This window comes from Pipistrellus hanaki (assembly GCF_964339955.1).
Source record: "Pipistrellus hanaki genome assembly, chromosome: 2".
NCBI classification, from domain to species: Eukaryota; Metazoa; Chordata; class Mammalia; order Chiroptera; family Vespertilionidae; genus Pipistrellus; species Pipistrellus hanaki.
The window spans coordinates 121,084,598-121,105,738 of record NC_140504.1 but is presented as its reverse complement, the minus strand read 5'-3'; the positions used below and the strand labels follow the sequence as shown (position 1 = coordinate 121,105,738).

At 42.1% G+C, this 21,141-nt stretch overlaps 1 protein-coding gene across 2 annotated transcripts in view; it reads left to right on the top strand.

Moving 5' to 3' along the window:
- ADTRP (androgen dependent TFPI regulating protein) overlaps nucleotides 1-21,141 on the top strand; it is an 87,010-nt gene that overhangs the window by 13,869 nt on the left and 52,000 nt on the right. Inside the window, exons 1-2 of one of the 2 annotated variants that reach the window (XM_084872762.1) lie at nucleotides 7,912-8,265; nucleotides 19,816-19,950. In XM_084872762.1, the coding sequence (XP_084728888.1) occupies nucleotides 8,113-8,265; nucleotides 19,816-19,950 (288 nt within the window). In that variant the 5' untranslated portion in view covers nucleotides 7,912-8,112. Of the gene's footprint in view, nucleotides 1-7,911; nucleotides 8,266-19,815; nucleotides 19,951-21,141 lie in introns of those variants that run through there. The other variant, XM_084872763.1, reaches the window with a different exon arrangement.

The window sequence follows — 21,141 nt, the reverse complement described above, 5'->3', positions numbered from 1 at the left end:
AAGGTGGTTTTGAACTCTATATCCAGTCTCTTTTTTTCCACCATTTCTTTTGTTTGTGATCTATTTCCTTGTCTCGGCATTTTCAAAGCTTCCCTGAATTGGTAGGGTGGCTTTGTGTGCTAAGTTGTCCTATATGGTTCAGTGAGTCAGCCTCCCAGTTACCTGAGGTGGACAGTCTTGGTGTAGCCCTTTGTGGGCTGTGTGTGCAGTCTTGTTGTTAAGCCTTGCTTGTTGTTGGTATCACTGGGAAGCATTGATCTCCAAGCCAATTGGCTATGAGGATCCAAGAATACTAGATTTTAAATGAATTAGCTGGCTTTATAGTAAGACTCAGTAAGACAAGTATGCCTGACATGCACATATTTATTTATTCAATATATATTTATTAAGTTTATTGGATGCCCAACACTATGGTAAGCTCTAGGAATCCAAACACATCCCCTTTAAATCCTGAGAGATAACTGCACATAAAAAGATTAATTACTAATTGTTATAGACTAGATTTTTTTTGTTTTTGTTTTTAATATTTTATTGATTTTTTACAGAGAGGAAGGGAGTGGAATAGAGAGTTAGAAACATCGATGAGATAGAAATATTGATCAGCTGCCTCCTGCACAGCCCCTAATGGGGATGTGCCTGCAACAAAGGTACATGCCCTTGACCAGAATTGAACCTGGGACCCCTCAGTCCGCAGGCCAACGCTCTATCCACTTAGCCAAACCAGTTTAGTCTAGACTAGATGTTTTTGTTTCTCTAAAAATCATATCTTGAAATCATAACTGCCAAAGTAATGGTTTTAGGAGGTTGGACTTTTGAAAGATGATTAGATTATGAGGGTGGAGCCCCTGAATAGGATTAGTGTCTTTACAAAAGAACTTCCAAAGAGATCCCCAGCTCCTTCTGATATGTAAAGACATATTGAGAAGACAACTGTCAAAGAAATGAGCTTTTACTAGCTGGTGCCTAGATCTTGGACTTCCCAGCCTCCAGAACTATGAAAAATAAGTTTTTGTTGTTCATACCTAATGTATGGTATTTTTATTATAGCACCCTAAGTGGACTAATACACTAATTAATTATCATGCAATTTACATATGCACAAGGTATTAGGAAAGAATAGAAGAGGTTGTTTAATACCAATTCGTGCACAGGTGGGGTCTGGCTGGCCCACTCCAATCAGGGCTGATTGGGTTAGGCCAGCCAGGGGGAGGGGACGATGAGGTTGGCTCGCCTGCCCAGCTCCCATAGGGCCAATCGGGTGTGGAGACAGGCAGTTGGCGGGCTGGCCCCACCACCTCTTTAAACGCCCAGTCGAGTGGTCGAGGGGACAATTTGCCTTTTATATAGGATGACCTGGTTGAGAGAGGCTCATGTAAGAGTTTCTAGAGAAGAAAACTACTGAGCTGCATTTTGGAGAATGGATATGAGAGAATCAAAGTTATGTTGAAAGAAGGCATCAGGAGGAGGATAAAGTGGGAATAAAGGCTTTGGGTCATGACATAGTGAGGTGTGGGTGGAAACCTCTGCCAATTTGGTGGTGTTGGAGGAACGTCAAGTGTGAGATAAGATGAGGCTGGAAAGAGTAACAAAGCCATAGGGAATTGGAAAGTTTATTAAAAGCTAGGGAATTTGGATGTTATGCTGCAGGGGTTGTAGATTCAGTAAAGGGACTTAAGCTGGGGAGGGATGTGGTAAGATTAGAACTCCTGATAAAAATTCTCCCTGGCCTTGTGAAGCACAGAGTTGGGGAATAAGACTGGAATCAGGAAAACCAATTAGAAGACAGTTGCTTTAGCACTGGAAAGAAATAAAGACAATTTGAACTAGGACAGCTGTAGAAGGGATGAAAAGAAGAGGACTGATTTGAGCTTGGTTTGGGAGGTGAACCTGGAAAAATTTGGTGGTTAATTAGAATTGGGGTGAGAGAGGAGGCAAGAAAGATAAGAGGGTGATGAAGGCATTCTCAGAAGACAGAGAATAGAAAGCCCAAGTTTGGGAAAATGCAGTGAGTTAATTTTAGATGTCATGAGCTTTAGGTATAACTGACACATTTAGGAGATGTCCAAAAGTAGTTGGATATGTTTGAAGTTTTATGGGGATGAGGAGAAGGCTGGGACTAGAGGTATATAATTTGTGGTCACAAACTGTAAAGTAGTGGTAGAAGCTAATAGTTGGCAAAATCACCAAGATAAAATGTTGTGTGAAATGGGCAGTGGCTGGCTCAGCTCCCTGGGAAATAGAACATGTAAGGAGCTAGTTAAAAAGAAGAAGAAGAAGAAGAAGAAGAAGAAGAAGAAGAAGAAGAAGAAGAAGAAGAAGAAGAAGAAGAAAAAGGACAATCAGAACATGTTAGGAGTATTGGGAGGACCAGCCCTGCTCACATGTGGCTTCGTCAGGACCAGCTTTTCCCTGACCCCCTGTCTACCTCAAGCCTGGTACTATATTATCCCTTTCATAAGTCCTTTGTGTTTGCCCTTCACAAAAGCTGGTATGATTATAAATTACACCCACTTGTGTTATTATTTAATTTCTAGACCTCCTGTTAAAATATGAGTTCCATGAGATCAGGGATTGGATTTCTTATTCCCTAAGGAATCTCCAGAGCCTGCATTGCTCAATAAGTATTTGTGAAATTTAAAAATAAAAAAGAAATGTTTTCCAGCCTTGGTATGATGACTCAGTTGGAGCATTGTCCCATACACCAACAGGTTGAGAGCTCCATTCCCAGTCAGGGCACATAATGTTGCAGAATGTACGGGAGAACCATCAATCAGCACTCTGATGGAGGAAAATTCAACCTTTATTTCAAAGATCTGTTATTCCAGGGGAATTCCAGATCCAAAGACTGAACTGAACTCCAAGGGAGGCTGATTTATATATCTCCTCCTGTGGTGGGCCCATGAGGGTCCCTGCAGCTCTGCCCAAGTCAGTCAGAGTGGGGAAGTAAGACTACAGTTTTAACCAGATACTAAACTAGGTTGCAAACTCCCACCCCCTTTTCCTTTTCACATACTTCTTTTACATTGGAGGGTATAGTATATTTAACTCTTACAGTAAATGGGGTTGTTTACAGGCAACAAGCTCATGTGCTCCCTTGAGTTTGGTTAAACCTCCAGGGGTCTAAAAAAGAGGATTAGTCATTTCAAAGATGTGTTAACCTAGATGCACAAAACAATGGAAAGGGCTGCTTAAGGCAAAAATAAAACTCTTACTAAGGAGGCTATAGTCAACCATGACCTGCCCTGGTGGGAATTTATAATCAGATCACACTGTGAAGTTACTTTAGGCCACTGCTGAGCTTCTCTGATTTATTACATAGTCCTCTTTTTGTTCATACAGTCAACAGCAGACTACTTACACAATGGTGGTCCCATAGGATTAAAATGGAGCTGAAAAATTCCTATCACCTAGTAATGTCATGGCCATGTTAAAGTCAAGCCATAATGCGATATACAAGTTGCCTACAGTATTCAGTATAGTAACACACAATACAGGTTTGGATCTTAGGAGATGCAAGGGGACAAAATTCATCAGCCCAAAATATGTCTATTTGATGTAAAGATTATTTGGGGCTGGTTAATTAATTAATTAATCTTAAAAATATATATATTTTTATTGACTTTTAGAGAGAGAGGAAGGAAGAGGGAGAGATAGAAACATCAATGATGAGATAGAATCATTGATTTGCTGCCTCCTACACACCCCCTACTGGGAATTGAGCCAGCAACCTGGGCACGTGACCTTGACTGGAATTGAACCCAGGACTCTTCAGTCTGCAGGCCGACGCTCTGTCCACTGAGCTAAACCAGCTAGGGCTGGGCTGGTTAATTTATAAAAAGAGCAGACATGGGAGAAACTCTGAAAATCAAATAGAAGTTACCCTTTGTAAGAGAAGAGAGAAATTACGTTTTCTCTAGAAACTCCTACCAAAGCAGAAGACAACTTCCAGTTAAATCTGCATAACAACCTTACCCTTGCTTGCTGTGCTTTTCCTGGTAACCCCCCATAACTGATTCCCTCCGCCTCCAGCATCTTTTGTCTTCAGCTGGAGATGTCATTTAAGGTATTGCTTTAGTCATTTTGGTAAGTTACTCAGCTTTCCTAGGACTCTCCATGTTTACAGGATATAAATATTGTATGTTATACGTGCTATTAGACTTCTTTTTTTTCTCCTGTTAACCCGTGTTTTATTTCAAGGATAACCAAGAACCCAGAAGGGAAAATTATTTTTCATCCCTTACAGAGAAATAAGCTACACAGTAAAGCCTCGTTGTGTAGTAGGCTACACCATCTACATTTGCATAAGTGCACTCTGATGTTTGCACAACAATGAAATTGCCTAACGGCACATTTTTCATAATGTATCCCATTGGTAAGCAGTGCATGACTGTTTATATTACATGTTACATCATTTATTAAAATGCTAAAAATTGAATTTCAATGTTAAATGTCGAACTTCTTACAAATAAATTGAAATAATGTTATCAATATTTATGAAAGTCTTCATCTGTGGGTACTGATGCTAATGCAGGAAAAAAAGTCCAGATGTCCTAAGGTCAGTCTCCAGGTTTGAACAGACACACTGCAGAGATTGGGGTCTTTTCCTACTTGTGCCTCAAATCCTTACCCATCTGCAGATTTATACTTGAGATGTTTGCATAAAGGAGTAAAATCCATACATTTACAGTAATATTTGCCGTGGTAATGCCCTGGGAGACATAGCACAACAATTCATATGTGCACCAAGCTTCAAAACACCTTACAGAGAATTTTCTAATGGGAGAAAAAGAGAATTTAAGGGGTAAGCAGAGAATGGATAAATGCAAAGGCAGCCCACGGGTATTCTTTAGGATCAGACACCCCTGTTAAGAGTGCAGATTGCAGTTCTACTTCAGCAGCCTGGGCTTCAAGTTCTTCACCTGAAAATGAGGACATAATTGTTATAGAATAGTAAGAAACTAGGAAAATTCCAGGACAATCAGAATAAGGAAACTAAGACAGATAGTTAAACAGCATTTTGTAGTCACCTAGTAAATCCTATCTTCCCTAAACCAAGGGCACTTAAGAGTAAATGGTTAGCTCTTCTCCTTCCCAACCAGAGGGTAAATAGCTAAACACTCAGGGAGACAGATAACCGAAATTCAATTAGGTGCCTTTTGCCAACCACATCCAAAGACAGATAAATTAAGAAAATAAATCTCATTTTGGTACATGGGCATAAAGCTGATGGATATTCTATTTTTCACCCCTAAGATCTGCCCTAAACACCCAATCTTTAAACCCCTGAAAATGAAGGTCCCAGGGTGTTCTATCGCTCTTTCTCCTGGGAGCACTCCTATCCCATTCCTTTCTTTCTGTCCTTTCCCAACAGGCATGCATCCCCAGCCTCTAAGAGACCCCATAAGACTTGCAACCAGGGGAGCAATGGGCAGCAGTAGCTGGTCCCGGACTAACCCCCTGGACCTGTCTCCAAGGCCCCCTATTCTCTGACTTCCCAGTGAGGTAAGGCAGTCCAGCCTAGGCTCTCCTATTGCTTCTACGCCCTTCCTTGTTTCACTGTCCTAAGTACATTTTTGCTGTGGTCAATAAATTCTTGCTTGCTTTTCTATACTTTGTCTTTTGATTGAAATATTTCCCTCAAGAAGTCAGGAACTCAGGGTCCCTTGTCTCACCGATAACAATAATACTATTTAATTCATAGTCTTGTTTGGAGGGTAAATGAGTTGATGTGTGTGTAAAGCACTTGGAACAATGCCTGTCATGCATTAAGTACTGCAAAGTTATTAGATGCCATTGTTGAAAGGGTTAGCTTGAAATGCAGGCAGCTAGGGCATGGGTCCAGTGGAAAACAAAGGCAGGTGGAACATAGGCAGGGACAGACATAGCAGTTTGAGCAACCTAACCACAGGAACCAACCAAGTAGAAATAGTAAAGTGTTTCTGGACTTAAAGCGGGAGGCGTGAGAAACCAAGAGAGAGCCTGCAGTAAACAAGGTAAGGCAGCCCAGCCTAGGCTCTCTTATTGCTTCTTTGCCCTTCCTTGTTTACAAACACATACGTAGAAGCAGAAAAAATTCATCTTAGGAACATAATAACAACACATAGAAACAGGGAAAGCTTAGGTCCACTGCTAGGCAAAAACAATTGAGGGGATCAATCAGATAGACATAGAACAGTCTTGTAGGAGATATATACCCCTGGACTACAAGACTTTTTAATGGACAGCCCAGTATTGGGTCCCCGTCCCTTGTGGGGAGTCTGAATCTGTTTGTAATAAATTTTCCACACCTTGCTTAAGTCTTTTGGTCCGCAGAGCTCATTCTTTGGCATTGTGAGACACCAAATTATTCCTTCCTTTAGGAATATATCTGGAAAATATCTGGTCTCGCCATTCCATTGATCATTGTTATTTGGAATTTTAACCTAGGCCATGGAATTGTGTACAGTTTTATGTCACCCATTTCCCAGATCACCTCTTTTTTGGGAATGTTTACAGTGCAGACCCTTTATTGCTAGTTCAGATTTGCTCTATGCCCATATGCAGTGTCTAATATTTGGGATCCTATGACTGACTCTTGGATAGTGGCTTTGTTTGGTTTTGTCCTATATGTACAGCCTGAAGTTTCTTTTTTTTAAAAAAAAAAAATATTTTTATTGATTTCAGAGAGGAAGAGAGATATAGAAATACCAATGATGAGAGAGAATCATTGATTGGCTGCCTCCTGCACACCCTCTACTGGGGATTGAGCCTGCAACCCTAGTATGTGCCCTTGACCGAATCAAACCTTGGACCCTTCAGTCTGCAGACTGACACTCTATCCACAGAGCCAAACCAGTGGTCGGCAAACTCATTAGTCAACAGAGCCAAATATCAACAGTACAACAATTGAAATTTCTTTTGAGAGCCAAATTTTTTAAACTTAAACTTTTTCTACTGCCACTTCTTCAAAATAGACTCACCCAGACTGTGGTATTTTATGAAAAGAGCCCCACTCAGGGGGCCAAAGAGCCACATGTGGCTCATGAGCCGCAGTTTGCCAACCACAGAGCTAAGGCATGCCTGAAGTTCTTTCTCCCAGACTTCTAAACCTTGGTTGAATTGTTGTACAGCACCAACTACATACTTACACAACTACCTTGAGAATATTTCCCTTAGGGATTTGCTTAGAACCCTCTTAATGAGTTGCTCAGGGAAATAAGCTGGTGATGACACAAGGTTTCCCACTTTCAGCTCTCTCTCAGGTCCTTTCCATCCAGCTTGAGGCAGAATTCAGTTCTTCAAACTGTCCAGCCTGAGCATATTCTCCTTCTCCCCAACGACATGTCTACACTCAGTTATGATGGGGTCATGGGCACACTCTTTGGCCTATTTATGCTTCTTTAGCCACAGATGACTTGCTATGCTCTGTTCTCCCAGGGTATAGAAAAACCATGCAAATAAAAGTGTCTGGGACAGCCTTGGGCAACCCTTGGTTCTTCAGGGAATATGCACAAAATTAAAAAACAAAAACAAAAAACTCTTGGAAATGCTCTCTGGAGGTCCAACTGTTGTTTCAGATTTCATGGGGCCTCAGAGACCTCAGGAGCAAGATGCCTTTTCCCTTTTTACAAGATTACAATGCCTTTTCCTTTCAAGTCCTAAGCATACCCATAATCTCTCCCTCCTGGTTTACCAACCTGCCCCTTATTCTCTCAAAATATATTATTGCAACTTCCTTGTTCTGCTCAAATGAAAAGGAAGAAGAGAGAATGCAATCCTGACAGGATTTCATCAGTTTAGCAACACTTCTCAGTAAGTCATTTAACCACGCCCCGTCCCAGCCTGATAGGGCAAAGTGCAGCTCTTGAATTGATCCGACCTTGCCTGTATGCAAATCTGCACCCTACCTGTTATCTAATCGGGTCATCTGAAAATACACAATAATCCTGTCACAAAGTTTATCGGGAGGGAACCTATGAGGGAAGCAAAATCCAATCTTGTTGGAACTCTCAACCGGAGGGGTGTGTTTTACAGCTCCCCCGCCTGCTGCTGGATTTCAGCTCTTACCCAACACGAGGACTACAGTGGAAAGCCAGCCACTTCAGACATTCAGTTTCTCAGCCAGAGTGAGCCATGACGAGGACTTCTATATGCGTATACCACTTCCTTGTTTCCGGCTGGTATATTTTCCTCAATTATCACATCTCACAAAAAGGAAGGAGTAAGCAGATGTCCAAAATCTTTCTAAATGGTGGACAGTGGAAGTACTTGACACTCCTTAATCTGGTAAGTCTCTATGGCCATTTCAGGGAGCAATCTACAGTATTTATCTACAGGAAAGTATATCACCTTTAAATTTTATTAAGTACAAAATCCCATTATTCCTCTTCCTTCTTCTTTGCTTTTGAGTTTCGGCTTTCTCTTTTACCTAACAGTTTGCTCTGAGACAATCAATTTAGAAGTCACCCAGAGCTGCATTTTGTACTGGCTAATTGTTAAATGCTTTTTTTGAAAAGACTTCTCTTGGGGCTGTTCTCAATTGACCCCAAATAGAGGGCTAGATTGACTACAAATGCCGAGAGGGATTTTGAACTTTATTTGGGGATGTCTGCAAGGAAGGCAGAATGACATATGTTGCACAGGAAGTGGAAGTTTCAATAGAGGAAAATGCCATTTTACAGCACACGCAGACTAAGATTTATCTGAGAAAAGCAAACACATCAGATCCCACTACAATTTTTTATAGGCTCAAGGCTCTATCTTAAAGGATAAAATAACTCAACCAAATAACAAATACAGATTTTCAACTATTTACAAACCAATCATATGACTTGATCCCTTCTTGTCCCTCTAGCCCTGCTCACCTCATTCTGATGAATGAAGTGTGAATGAATGGGAGAAAAACAGACTTTTAAAAAATATTTTGGAAACATGTAAAAATATTTTTAGAGTTAAAAGCTAAAATTGGCACATCCTTTGGGAATGCTAATTAATATTTGATATTTTTAACTAAAATGTAGAGTGCCAATGTCAACATCTGATTTCAGAAACTGGACAAAACATGCCAATCCTTTGGAATCATACTCCTAAGCAGAAGTTATGCGTGGTCAAAAACAGTGACACTCTGAAATGCTGAGGATTGGAAATTCAGAAAGTTCAAATCAGATAAGCCTGGAGGTTCTGCTTCTCCTTCTCTGGTCAATTGCTGTCCTTTGATTTTGGCCTGAAAAATCCAAGGCTTGAACACAGCTTTAATGTTCTTGAAAACATCAAGGTAACAGTTTATTTCAATCCTAGAAAACAACAACAAAAGAAATGCTTTTGTGGAGCTAAAATAATACAGTAAAAATCTCAACTTTGTGTATTTGTTGACTTTATATTAAAAACTAGAGGCCCAGTGCATGAAATTCATGCATGGAGGAGGAAGTTCCTCAGCCCTACCTGCACCCTCTCCAATCTGGGACCGACATCCCTCTCAAATCTGGGACAACTGGCTCCTAAACACTCACCTACCTGCCTGCCTGATTGCTCCTAACCACTCTGCCTGCCTGCCTGATTGCCCCTAACTACCCTTCTCTGCTGGCCTGATATTGACCCCAATTGCCCTCCCCTGCCAGCCTAATCACTCCTAACTGCCTCTACCTCGGCCCCCACCACCATGGCTTTATCCTGAAGGAAGTCGGACATCTGGAAGATAGCCGGTAGACCTGGTCTAATTAGCATATTACCCTTTTAATAGTATATATAGATTATATAGGATAGAATTGCTTAAATGGGCAAGGGGGGGGTGCCTTTTTCAGCAGGAGGAGATGCTCTTGACAGACAAAAACACATAATCCCTATATCTGAACTGATAGCCAGCCATATGCACTATACTGCCAAACTGGTCATTAAAAAATTGAACCACTTTCTTACACCTACATGGAACAGCTGTTGCCCTTAAAACCCCTCCTCAGCCCCCACTTTAGGTTCTGCCTTTGCAGTTCACCCAAATTAGGTTCTGATTGTTTGGTTTCTATGCCAGTCAGGATCTCGGGGCCTATCTCCAGGCCTGATTATAGAGGCAGGGCTGATCAGAAGCTGCCTCAGGCTACTGGCAAGTGGGCTGAACTAATGACCTCTGGGAGAGAGAGAGAGGCGTGGCTGCTGGCGAGGCCTGGAGAGAGAAGCAGGGTCTGATCACCCTGCTCCTCTCTAGGGCTCACCAGCAGCCACTGCCACTGCTGATCAGCCTTGCATCTCTCTCTCTCTCTCTCTCTCTGAGAGGTCAGCAGTTCAACCTGCTCACCAGCTGTGGTGCAGCCTGGCATTTGGTCAAGCACTGGTCATTTTGAATGTTAAGATCCTGGCTGTTTATATATGTAGATGGTCAACAAAAAAAGAGGTGTGTCTGTAGCCAGAATTAATGGTCGAATCAAATCCAATTTCCAGTGTCCCACCTCACGGTAAGCATGGCTAAGAATAGATTTATCACCTACTCCCACAAACCAGCTCCCTGACTTCTTAATTCTACCTTGGTTGCATGCCCCAGAGCCCCCACATTTCTAAAAATGGGGAGGGAAAAAACACACTTATTTTTCCAGACATGATTTTTTTTCTGGTGTTAATCCCCTTTTTGTTTCCCTAACTAGTTAGCCACTGAATCCTATGTTTTTCATTTTCCTCAGTCTTTCTATCTCTCTCATGATATAGGCTCTTATTACCTGGGTGACCAGATCATCTGATTGTCCTCCTGTTATCAAACCATCCATCTACCACTCAGATTCCAGATTAATCTTTCTAAAGTGCTATTTTTGTTTTTTGGGTTTTGTGTTTTTTGTTGTTGTTGTTGTTTTGGGTGGAGTGGTTTTAAACATACTGTAAGCCTGCTTAAGAAGTGTGGTCTGCTACTTAAGAAACTATAGTATAATAGCTCCCTTTGACCTTATGGAACCAATTTCAAATTCCTGATTTAAAAGCTCACTATCTCTTCCTGCCAAATAAATAAAATAAAATGAAATAATAAAAGCTCACTATCCAGCCTCCAGCCACCCTTTTCCCCCACTGCAAGGAAGGCTGCTTTCTTCTCCAGGAATGCCCATGTCTCTCCATGGTTGGTCCCCAGGCTTCTTGCTATCATTTTCTACCCACTTTCACACTCTCCTTCAGTGAAAGGCCTACCTAACTCTCCTCCACTTTGTTACTTTCATAAGTCACCTGAAATCCCATATGCTCTTTAAAATCTCTACTGACTGACTCCAGTCCCAACTTGTTTTTACTTCTCCTGAGTTTTTACAGCATCTCTCAGTATCTGCTTATTTAAGTTTAGTATTGTTTTCTAATTTCCACCCATATGTGAGTCTTAATATTCCAGTCAAATTGTAAGTGGCTCCATAACAGAAATTTCGTTCCCTAGGTCCTTGCCAGTATTAACAGTCTATGATTCTAAGTAGTGTTTGCTACAATGGCCGGCACAGAGTATCTCCATAATAAAAGCTGGGTGACTTGATATGCTGACTGAACTTGACCCTTGCTTTTTCTGCATTCCTGAGCAATTAGTCTCTTCTGACATCTTCTGGCCCTTGAAATGAGCAGAGAGGCTCACCTGTGGCTATTTTCCTTCTGAGCTCTATTAGATGTCATCTTGACAGTGTGACAATGCAAAGTTTTTCAGTTGGTGAAGATGGGTTGAATGTGTTTCAGAGAATCAATTGAAGGTTGGATTTCAAATATGTTACTTAAGGTAAAATCTTGAGCCTTAAAATTTCTAACTCTTGAGGTCTTGTGGTTGTGTTTCCTAAAGATTAATTAGTGTTAACTAATGATTAATTAGTTAATGATTGTGCTTATAAAGTTATTGAGGTCTCATAGCTTCCTATAACATTTTATTTTATTTTTTTTTAATATTTTTTTCCATATTTTATTGATTTTATTTTATTTTATTAATTTTACACAAAGAGGAATTGAGAGGAATAGAGAGTTAGAAACGTCGATGAGAGAGAAACATCGACCAGCTGTCTCTTGCACACCCCCCACTGAGGATGTGCCCGCAACCAAGGTATGTGCCCTTGATCGGAATCAAACCCAGGACCTTTCAGTCCACAGGCTGACTCTCTATCCACTGAGCCAAACCGGTTTTGGCTTCCTATAACATTTTAAAGTTAATTTTTTATAAGATTGTGGAAGTCTGCTTTCCAGGAAATTTACACCCCTCTCCTCTAAATAGCTTTACTTTCTAGTTGGCTAAATATCAGTTATGCCCACCACCCCCCTTTTTTTTCAATCCTCACCCGAGAATATTTTTCCAATGATTTTTAGAGAGAGGGAAAGAAAGAGAAAAATATCAATGTGAGAGAAACACATCGATTGGTTGCTTCCAGCATGCACTGATATCAGGGCCTGATTGTGGGAGAAGCCTGCAACTGGGGTACCTGCCCTTGACTGGAATCAAACCAGGGACCCTTCAATCTGCAGGCCAATGCTCTATGCATTGAGCCAAACTGGCTAGGGCAGGTATGCCTGGTTTTAAGAGCAAAGTCCATATTAGTGGAAGTCAGCATTCCGAGTGTTCCTAGTTCCCTCCTGGAGCTATTCCAGGGAACTCAAAGGAAAGAAACAGGATTGGTGGCAGGCACAGGGGTAAGCTGAGGTGCGAGGGAGTGCCACTGAGAATTGGTCATGGTGACCAGTTCATGCTTAGTGCCTAAGGAGAGTAAAGAAAGAGAGGGGAGACCGAGTCTCTGCTTAATGAGGGAGTACAGTGACTCCTGGGAAGAGGTAGCCAATTCTCTCTTGGGAGGGAGAGGCAGTGTTGCCTAATGGTTACAAGCAGAGTTTTAGGTCATGAGCTCTCTGGGATGTACTTCAGTTTCACCACCTACTAGCTCTGTGTCCCTGAGCTAGGTATTTCTTTGTATCTTCATTTCCAAATCTGTCAAATAGGAATAAAAATAATTCATAATCACAAAGTGACCATACGGGATAAATAAGATGGCATGTGGGAAGCACTCAGAACGATGTAAGCAGTGGGTGAGGGAGAGAGAAGATGGGAGGGTGGTGGTGAGCTTCTAGTCATCTCATCTTTGAGTAGAGGTGCAAGAGGGAAGGATGCTTTAGTGGAACATGGGTCCCCTCACTGAGCACCATGTTGGGTGGGTTAGTTTCTAGGCAAGGATCACGCCTCATTGCTCAATACCGCCCTCTGCAGGTTGCAGGCTCCGGCTCCTCAGGGAGCCCTGCTTTTCCTGCTGCAGCTGCCAGGTGGAGGCCCTCAGCACTGGGACAGTCTGGAGGTTGAGTTTGCAGGCTCCAGCAGGCAGCGATGACTGGTGCTAAATGGGGAAGTTCCCAAAGCTGGGCGTGGAAACAAAGCCGTGCGGTGCTGAGGACACCCTCAGGGTGCTCATGTCAGTTCAGGCTTCCAGCGCCTCCGTCTTGTCTTCCACCACTGATGTGCCCCTCCTTGCCATCTACTCCACTTCAACCCATTGACTGTCTCTGACCCCAGGGAAGGCAAGCTGAGGAGTTGTGGGATGGAGGACACTTTTAAGCTATAATTTGGCTTGCAAAGTTTACACAGTTTTCTGGGTTTTCCTCTTTTTGAAAATAATAGTCCTTCTGAAACATTGTTAGGGGTGTTTCCAGGTAACTGGGCTTTCCAGGGGAGATTCTGGGTAGACCCCACCGTTTCTTGCACCTCACTTCAACAAAGACATGACCGTTTCCTCCTCCCCTCTTCATTAATTTGCCCAAGCGTCAGGCAGCTCTGACCTCATTCTCCTTGAGCTCTCTGATGACTACAGTGATCTCATCACATAGGTGCCCAGGGATATCAAAGCAGGGCTTGGGGAACAGAGGTCCTTGAGGATGCTCCATTGGTCCACACTCCAAGGCAGCCCACAAACAGTGAGAAGACAATGATCCATTTATGTTACAGAACCCAGTTCAATACTTGGGGCCAACCTTTAATGTCTATCATCAGGTTAATGTATTAATCTTAAATTCAACTGTCAAAAATATACTTAACTGTGTGTTTTACAAAAATACTTTAGGCCACTGTTCTTAGCTGCAAAGGATGAGGGCTGATAGAAGGGAATAGTCACCACTAACATCCAAAAGGAAAGCGTTGTAATTAATTGAGCAACCACGACAGCATTTTGGTAGAGATGAGTGAGATTGGTTTAGAGATGAGTGATGGAGGCTTAGTTTCTGGAATCAGACTGCCTGGGTGTGATTGCTGGCTCTGCCATTTATTTGCTGTGGGATCTTAAGTGAGTTACCTAACTTCTTTGTGCCTTAGTTTCCTTATATGTAGTGGATACTGAGAGGTGTTATTCAGATCCCCCACCTCTCCAGCATGGAGGTACTGATCCCCCCGCTCTTGGGAGAAGTGTGAGCTGCTGGTGGGTCACAGTTGAGCACCTGTCCCAGACCCAGGCTCAGCTGAAGGAGCTGCCTAAGGACCTCCCTGGGATTGCTATAGCCAATGACTGGTTGACTTGGGGTACAAGGGCTATGCTCCAGGACAATTCTGAAGGGCCACTTAGCTTTTCCTGCTACTCAGTCCTGTTCCCTACTTCCTCCCCTCACTCTCACAGAAGGTCTACGAGCACCCTCAATGAACACTCTGCAGGCTGACCCTGGAGTCTCAGGTTGTGTTTCCCAAGGAACCTGAGCTACATAATATAAAAGAGTAAACATGCAGAACCTTTCTCCTCCTCCTCCTCCTCTTCCTCCTCTTTCTCCTATTCCTCCTCCTTCTCCTTTTCCTTTTCCTCCTCTATTTATTTCTTCTTCTTCCTAATAAAAGAATATTAATATAGAGCTTGCCCTGCCCTGGATTATGTCTAACACAATTTCAAGCACCCAGTAAGCACTCTGTGAATGTTGGTTGCATGCATAAATGACAAGAGCATGTTTCTAACTAGTAAGAGCCATTTTCTAGGGACCAGTCTGTAAGACAGTCTACCCTATAGCCATCCTACTAAGCATTCTTTCTTTTCTTTTCTTTTCTTTTTTTAAAAAATATATTTTATTGATTTTTTATAGAGAGGAAGGGAGAGGGATAGAAAATTAGAAACATCCATAAGAGAGAAACATCAATCAGCTGCCTCCTGCACATCCCTATTGGGGATGTGCTCCCAACCAAGGTACATGCCCTTAACCAGAATCGAACCTGGGACCCTTCAGTCTGCAGGCCGACACTCTATCCACTGAGCCCAAACCAGTTTCGGCCCTATTAAGCATTCTTATAATTCTTCATCCCAACCTGTCCCTCAGTGTTCTTGGTTTCTTCTCTCTTTCCCCCTTCCCCTCATCAGTCCAGTTTGTATTCTTCCCTTATGTTCTTTTCCTTATTCTTTATTTCAAATTCTTACTTAATAGTAAACTAAATGCATTAATGATTATTGAAATAGTTTATGTATATAATACAAATATATCTATACTTGACAAAGGCTTCCTCTACCTGTTCCTCGTGCCACCACCCTAACCACTACACTACAATTAGTCCCCATTTGCTTTTATTCTGAAATAGTCTCTCATTGCAAGTATTACATCATTTCCAAAGTGAGACCTAAGAAAGTCCCGGTCTGTCCAAGTCAGTCATGGAGTGCTGAGCTGGGCATTGGATTACTTGACTCATCTAATAAGTGCTGTAATGTCTTGCTCAGGAAACTTGTGGAATATCCCTCTCTGGAATTATTTTTTACATACAAAAATTCTCATTTCCTGCAATGGTTTAATTCTGGCTTAAAGGCGAAGACATAAACTTGATAACTTAGAGAGACTAAGTTTACGTGATTTCAAGATTTTTGTGAATTTTGTGAAGACATATGAATATAAAAATTAAATATCCTTTAGCTATGGTTTCTGTCTTAAATTGTACTAGTTGTAAAAATGTATATTCAGCTCTCCCAGGTGGTAAGTTTGTCAGCAAGCAACAAAATGGAAGACATCTAACCAACTAGGACCAGCAGCATTTCAGAAAAAGGCACAAAAAAAACAAACATAATTCGAGAAGGACTGGTAGAAAAGATAAATCAGAGAGCAGCTCTAAAGTGGTACTTGATCAAGAGGATACCATTAATTCTGCTTTCCTAGGAAGTCAAAATAGTCGAAAAATGTAAATGACATTAATGTTATTAAGATAAGACCAGTTGTTGCTATCGTATTTTAAGGCTGCTGTGTTATTCTACTTGGGCTACCATAACAGAGCACCACAGACTGGGTGCCTTAAACTTTATTTCTCTCAGTTCTAGAGGCTAAAAGTACAAGATCAAGGTGCTCGCAGGGCTGGTTTCTCCTGAGACTTTTCTCCATGACTTGCAGATGGCCACCTTCTTCCTATGCTTTCACATGGTCTTCCCTCTAAGTTCTGTGTCCTGATCTCTTATGAAGGCACCAGTCATAATTTAATTACCTCTTTAAAGACCCTATATCCAAATGTAGTTCCATTCTGAGCACTGGGAGTTATAACTTCAACATATCAATTTTATGTCAGGGGACACAGTTCACCCCATAACAGCTACCATTTTCTCCATTGACTATTCTTTCCATGCATGTTTTGTAAAACCTTCCATTGTACTCTCCTTAGAGACAGAGCAGACCATTGTGCTCTTCAGTGAGCTGATCCAAACCTGTCCTTGAGGCCTCCAGATGCCTCCTCGCTGAGTGAGGCCATGGTGCCTCCCTCTCCTTGCCCTCCAGCTCTTCTGTGTGGTTCCTCTGTGCCCCAGTTCTTGCCCATTTACTTCTCTTGGCTACACCCTAGCTCTTCCCTCCTGAGCTCCTGTGTGAGGGCTCCATAATATTCCTGGCTGATACAGATGATGGCACATCAGTGCAGATTAAAATTACTGGGGAAGTTGGTATCTTTACACTGTGGCATATGCCTGTGAAATATGTGAGCTGAGGGTGAAGGGGGAGGAGTGATTGACATGTTTATGGTGTGGAGCCAATTTTTATTGATGAAGAAGAAGCCGTGGAAGTTCTGAGTAATGTGTTCTTTCCCCCAATTCAATTTCCACATTCTGCAACTGGGGAAGGAAAAAGAAAGTCGGGAGGAGCTTGGCTCATGATGATTGGGGGGGCTCTCGCTAAGGAAAGTGGTCACATGGACTTCACATGCTGGGTGGAGGCAGCCTCTCCCCAAAGAGAGAAAACTGGCAGGCACTCAGCGCTCAGTACATGATTAATTGCTGTGTTGATAGAACAGTGCAGGCTCTCTCACCCAGAGCCCAGGCCCCAGGCCTGCCTTTCCTAACTAAAGCAGCTGCCTGCTGTGGCCTAAATAGCTGGGCTGAGGGCAGGAGTAGAGAGGAGGAGTGCCTTTTTCCTCATATCCATGTGCAAAAGACTGCACTTCAAATTCTATAGCCCTAGGGGCCAAATGTCAAAAGTGACAAGTATTGGGATGGCAACCTCTTCAAGGAATATAAAATTGTTGCCCACTCTTCCCTGGAATGCCCCCTTTTTGTTTGAAGCTTTCTCCTTCTGGGACCATGAGTTTCTGGAACATTCCTGGTTTTCCACCATGTGATCATTCTTTGCTGTTTTGCTGGCTCTTTACCCCTTCTGTATCTTAGATGAGAGCATTTACTCGCATTCACTTCCCACTTCTCTCTTCTCATCTCTCTTCTCCTCCCTCTTTTTAGCAATCTTATCCCACCTATAGGGTTCAACTTCCTACATCTCTACAACTCTACCTCTCCTGAGAAGACCAAGTCTGATTTTCCAAGTGGAAGCTCCTCTAGGCAAGTGGTTCTCAGTCTTAGCTGCCCTGAGTAGAACCACTTGGGAGATTTTTTTTTAAATCCTGAAGCCTAGGCTACACCCCCAGACCCATTAAATTAGAATATCTGGATCAGAAGAAATCAGGCATCACTATTTTTTAAAATATATTTTTATTGATGTCAGAGAGGAAGGGAGAGGAAGAGAGAAAGAGAAACATCAATGATGAGAGAGAATCAATGATTGGCTGCCTCATACATGCCCCACACTGGGGATGGAACCTGCAACCCCGGACATATGCTCTGACTAGGAATTGAACTATGAACTACTGGTTCATAAATTGACGCTCAACCACTGAACCATGATGGCCAGACAGTATTTTTTGAAGTCATTTTTAATTCTCTCACCTATGGATAATTGGCTTTCTTCTGACCTCCTGCAGTTCTTTATCTGAACTGTTCTTATAAATCTGATACTTTTTTAAAAAAAAGTCTGGCTCAAGTACCAGACTCTGAGTCTCAAATCCTGGCCTTGACTGACACCAGCTATGAGACTTTAGGGAAGTTTGTTCATCTCCCTATGCCTCAGTTTCCTCATCTGTAAAATAGGTCAAGAGAGGGAATAATAATAGGACTTACCTCATAAGGTTGTTAATTAGAAATTAAAAGCCTAGATCTGTACCTGATATATAACAAGACATCATTAAAAAATAGCTATTATAGCTTTGAGTAGTCACTAGGATTTTTAAGTGATACAATAGTTCTAGAACTTTAGCATATATAGGGACCTACCTGAGAGTATCCCTGATCTAGTTCATGTTTGCATCCTCTCCCGCTCACACCTTCAGCCTAAGGATGTCAGGAGGCCAGCCCTGCTAGAGCTTTCCTAGAGTTCAGACCCAGAGGTCATTCCCCAATAGCCCACTTGATCTATCAAGTTCCCAGGTTCCAGAACTTGCCTGACACACACTCTCAGAGCAGAGTCCTGACCCTTTCGTACCAATCCAGAGCTTTCAAGGAATTCCATGAATTCTGATGCAAGCATAATTCAAAATCAACCCCAACCCTGTATGAGAAGTCACAGATTTGTACAACAATCAAGAGTGGGCAAAGTTTGCCTTTATGTGATTTTACTTCCTTTGAAAAGGCCCTCTTCTCTTTTTGCTGACCTTAAGGATTCACAGGAGTTAGTGACTGACTAGAGTCTATGATTTGCTGTATCTCTGTAGACTTAAATCACTTTCTCAGACAGATTTTCTCTGTAAGGCCTCAGGCACCAACCCCACCCCCTTTTTTTTTTTTGTTAATCCTTACATGAGGACATTTTCCCCCCATTAATTTTAGAGAGAGTGGAAGGGAGGGAGGAAGGAGAGAGAGAGAAAGGGAAAGGAAGAGAAACATCGATGTGAGAGAGACACATCAATCGGTTGCCTCCTGCATGAGCTCTGATTGGGGCTGGGGAACAAAACTGCAATGCAGGTACATGTTTGACAGGGAATCAAACCTGTGACCCTCCGATGTGCAGGACAATGCTCTAACCATTGAGCAACATAGTTCAGGGTTCAAGTACCAACCTTTTAATGAAAGAAGAATACTGTCTTCTCCCTCAAATAAGCTAGATGCATTTTGTGTGTTTCCTCCAGGAGAGAAAAGAGCTCCTTTATGGTGCTCTTGACCCTGATTCTGGCTTCTCTAATTAGATTGCAGCACTAGGCATTTTTTTTTAATTTTTCTTCCTAGGAAGAACATGTCCACCATCATTGTATGTGGCTCTCTCTGCCCTTGTGTTGTTTATTTATTTTTCCCCAGCCAAGGTATCTAGCTCATTGCATTCTCCTTTTAAGCTGACTTTTTTGTTTGTTTGTTTCCATTTTTGCTCAAGTCCATTACACTAAATACTGTACACATTATTATCCCCTAAACAATTTTACTCAATCGGTTTTAGCGAGCAAGGTCAGGGCCCAGTGAGCTGGAAGAGCAGCCCTTGAATTGGCTTTCAACCAAAACAGCCAACATCACCCTTCCTTCTCAAATCCACATTGCTCCCAGAGGGATGGAGCTTTACGTCAGTGAATAATGTATTAATTAAAGCAAATGAAAACACCCTCATTTGTTGTAATGAATTTAGCTCTTGCAGGCCATTTTCTTCGGGGTTGCTTGCCTGGAAGATGTGCTGAAGAAAATGAAAGGGAAAAAAGACATTAAGTTCATAACTGCCTTCAGAGACCTGCTCTTCACCACACTGGCTTTTCCTGTATCCACGGTGAGTTCCAACAATGTATATGCAACGCAATACACATGTGCATACGGATGTATGTGTCTCCTGGGTGGCAAGGCTGTTTTGAGTCCATTATTTTAGACCAGAGCAAATGCATTTGCTTTAATGTCCTGAGATCTGCATAGGGAGCACAATACTGACAGAATTCTCATTAGCTTTTGTGTTTTTGTGAATGTTTGATGCAAAATCCTTATTGCTGTCCTAATAGGGATGTTTAAAGGGCCTTTCTTAATCAAAATAAAACTGGAATAACCTTGGTTCCAGCAGGGTTATGGGGATGAAGAGTGCTAGGGAGAAAGATAACTAATTGTCCCTTTTATACATGTTGTTTCACTTGCTGCCATAAGCATGTGTTACCTCTGCAAGTAGAAACCATACAAAAGAGAGAATGGAAATTTCAAAGTTGGCACATGAAAACGGCAATTGAAACAAGAGACAATCTGTCTGAAATACCTGGTGTGGGGCACAAAATATTATAGGTGCCTCATTCATTTTGTTATATGAATGGACATTGGAAAGAAGTAAGACTTACTCAGAGTGAATAAGCTTGTTTGCTGACACTGTCCACACTTCTATGGCACTGCTTATGTTTTCATTTGTTAGTTAGAATGGGAACAAACAGATCAAGCCAGCCAGCTGCCCAGCAGGACCTATAATTAGACATGACTACCTCCTTCCACTTGTCATTATCCTGCTTCCTAAAGTATTGAGACTTCAAACTAAATGCAAAATGAAACTCTCCAAACTCCAAGCTCTCAGATTACAGAGCAAGTACTGGTATTCCACTTTCACTCTGCAGGATACCTCCCCAGTCACCCCCATAAATCTAAAGGCCGAGTTTTATATAACAATGGAAGTTATTCATTTTTTAAGGCTTAGAGATTGAAACTTTGAAATTTAAGAAGATAAGAAAGTTGGAAAATTAACAGTCCCCTCCCTCCCCATTTTTTCATTGACTTTGATACAGAGCACAGACACTTTGAAAAGACAGCCAAGGGCTGTGTGAGAATGGGGATGAACCTAAACCTCTGAGCAATGGAGAGATCCAACTCTCAGTTAACTAGTTTGGGAGTTTGTCACTACTCCCACCTCCCCTTCCTACTTTCCCTTGCCATGTCTATGTGGGGGGTGGGCAAGGAAAGTGTAAGACTCAAGGCACTCCATGTGGCTGCTCTC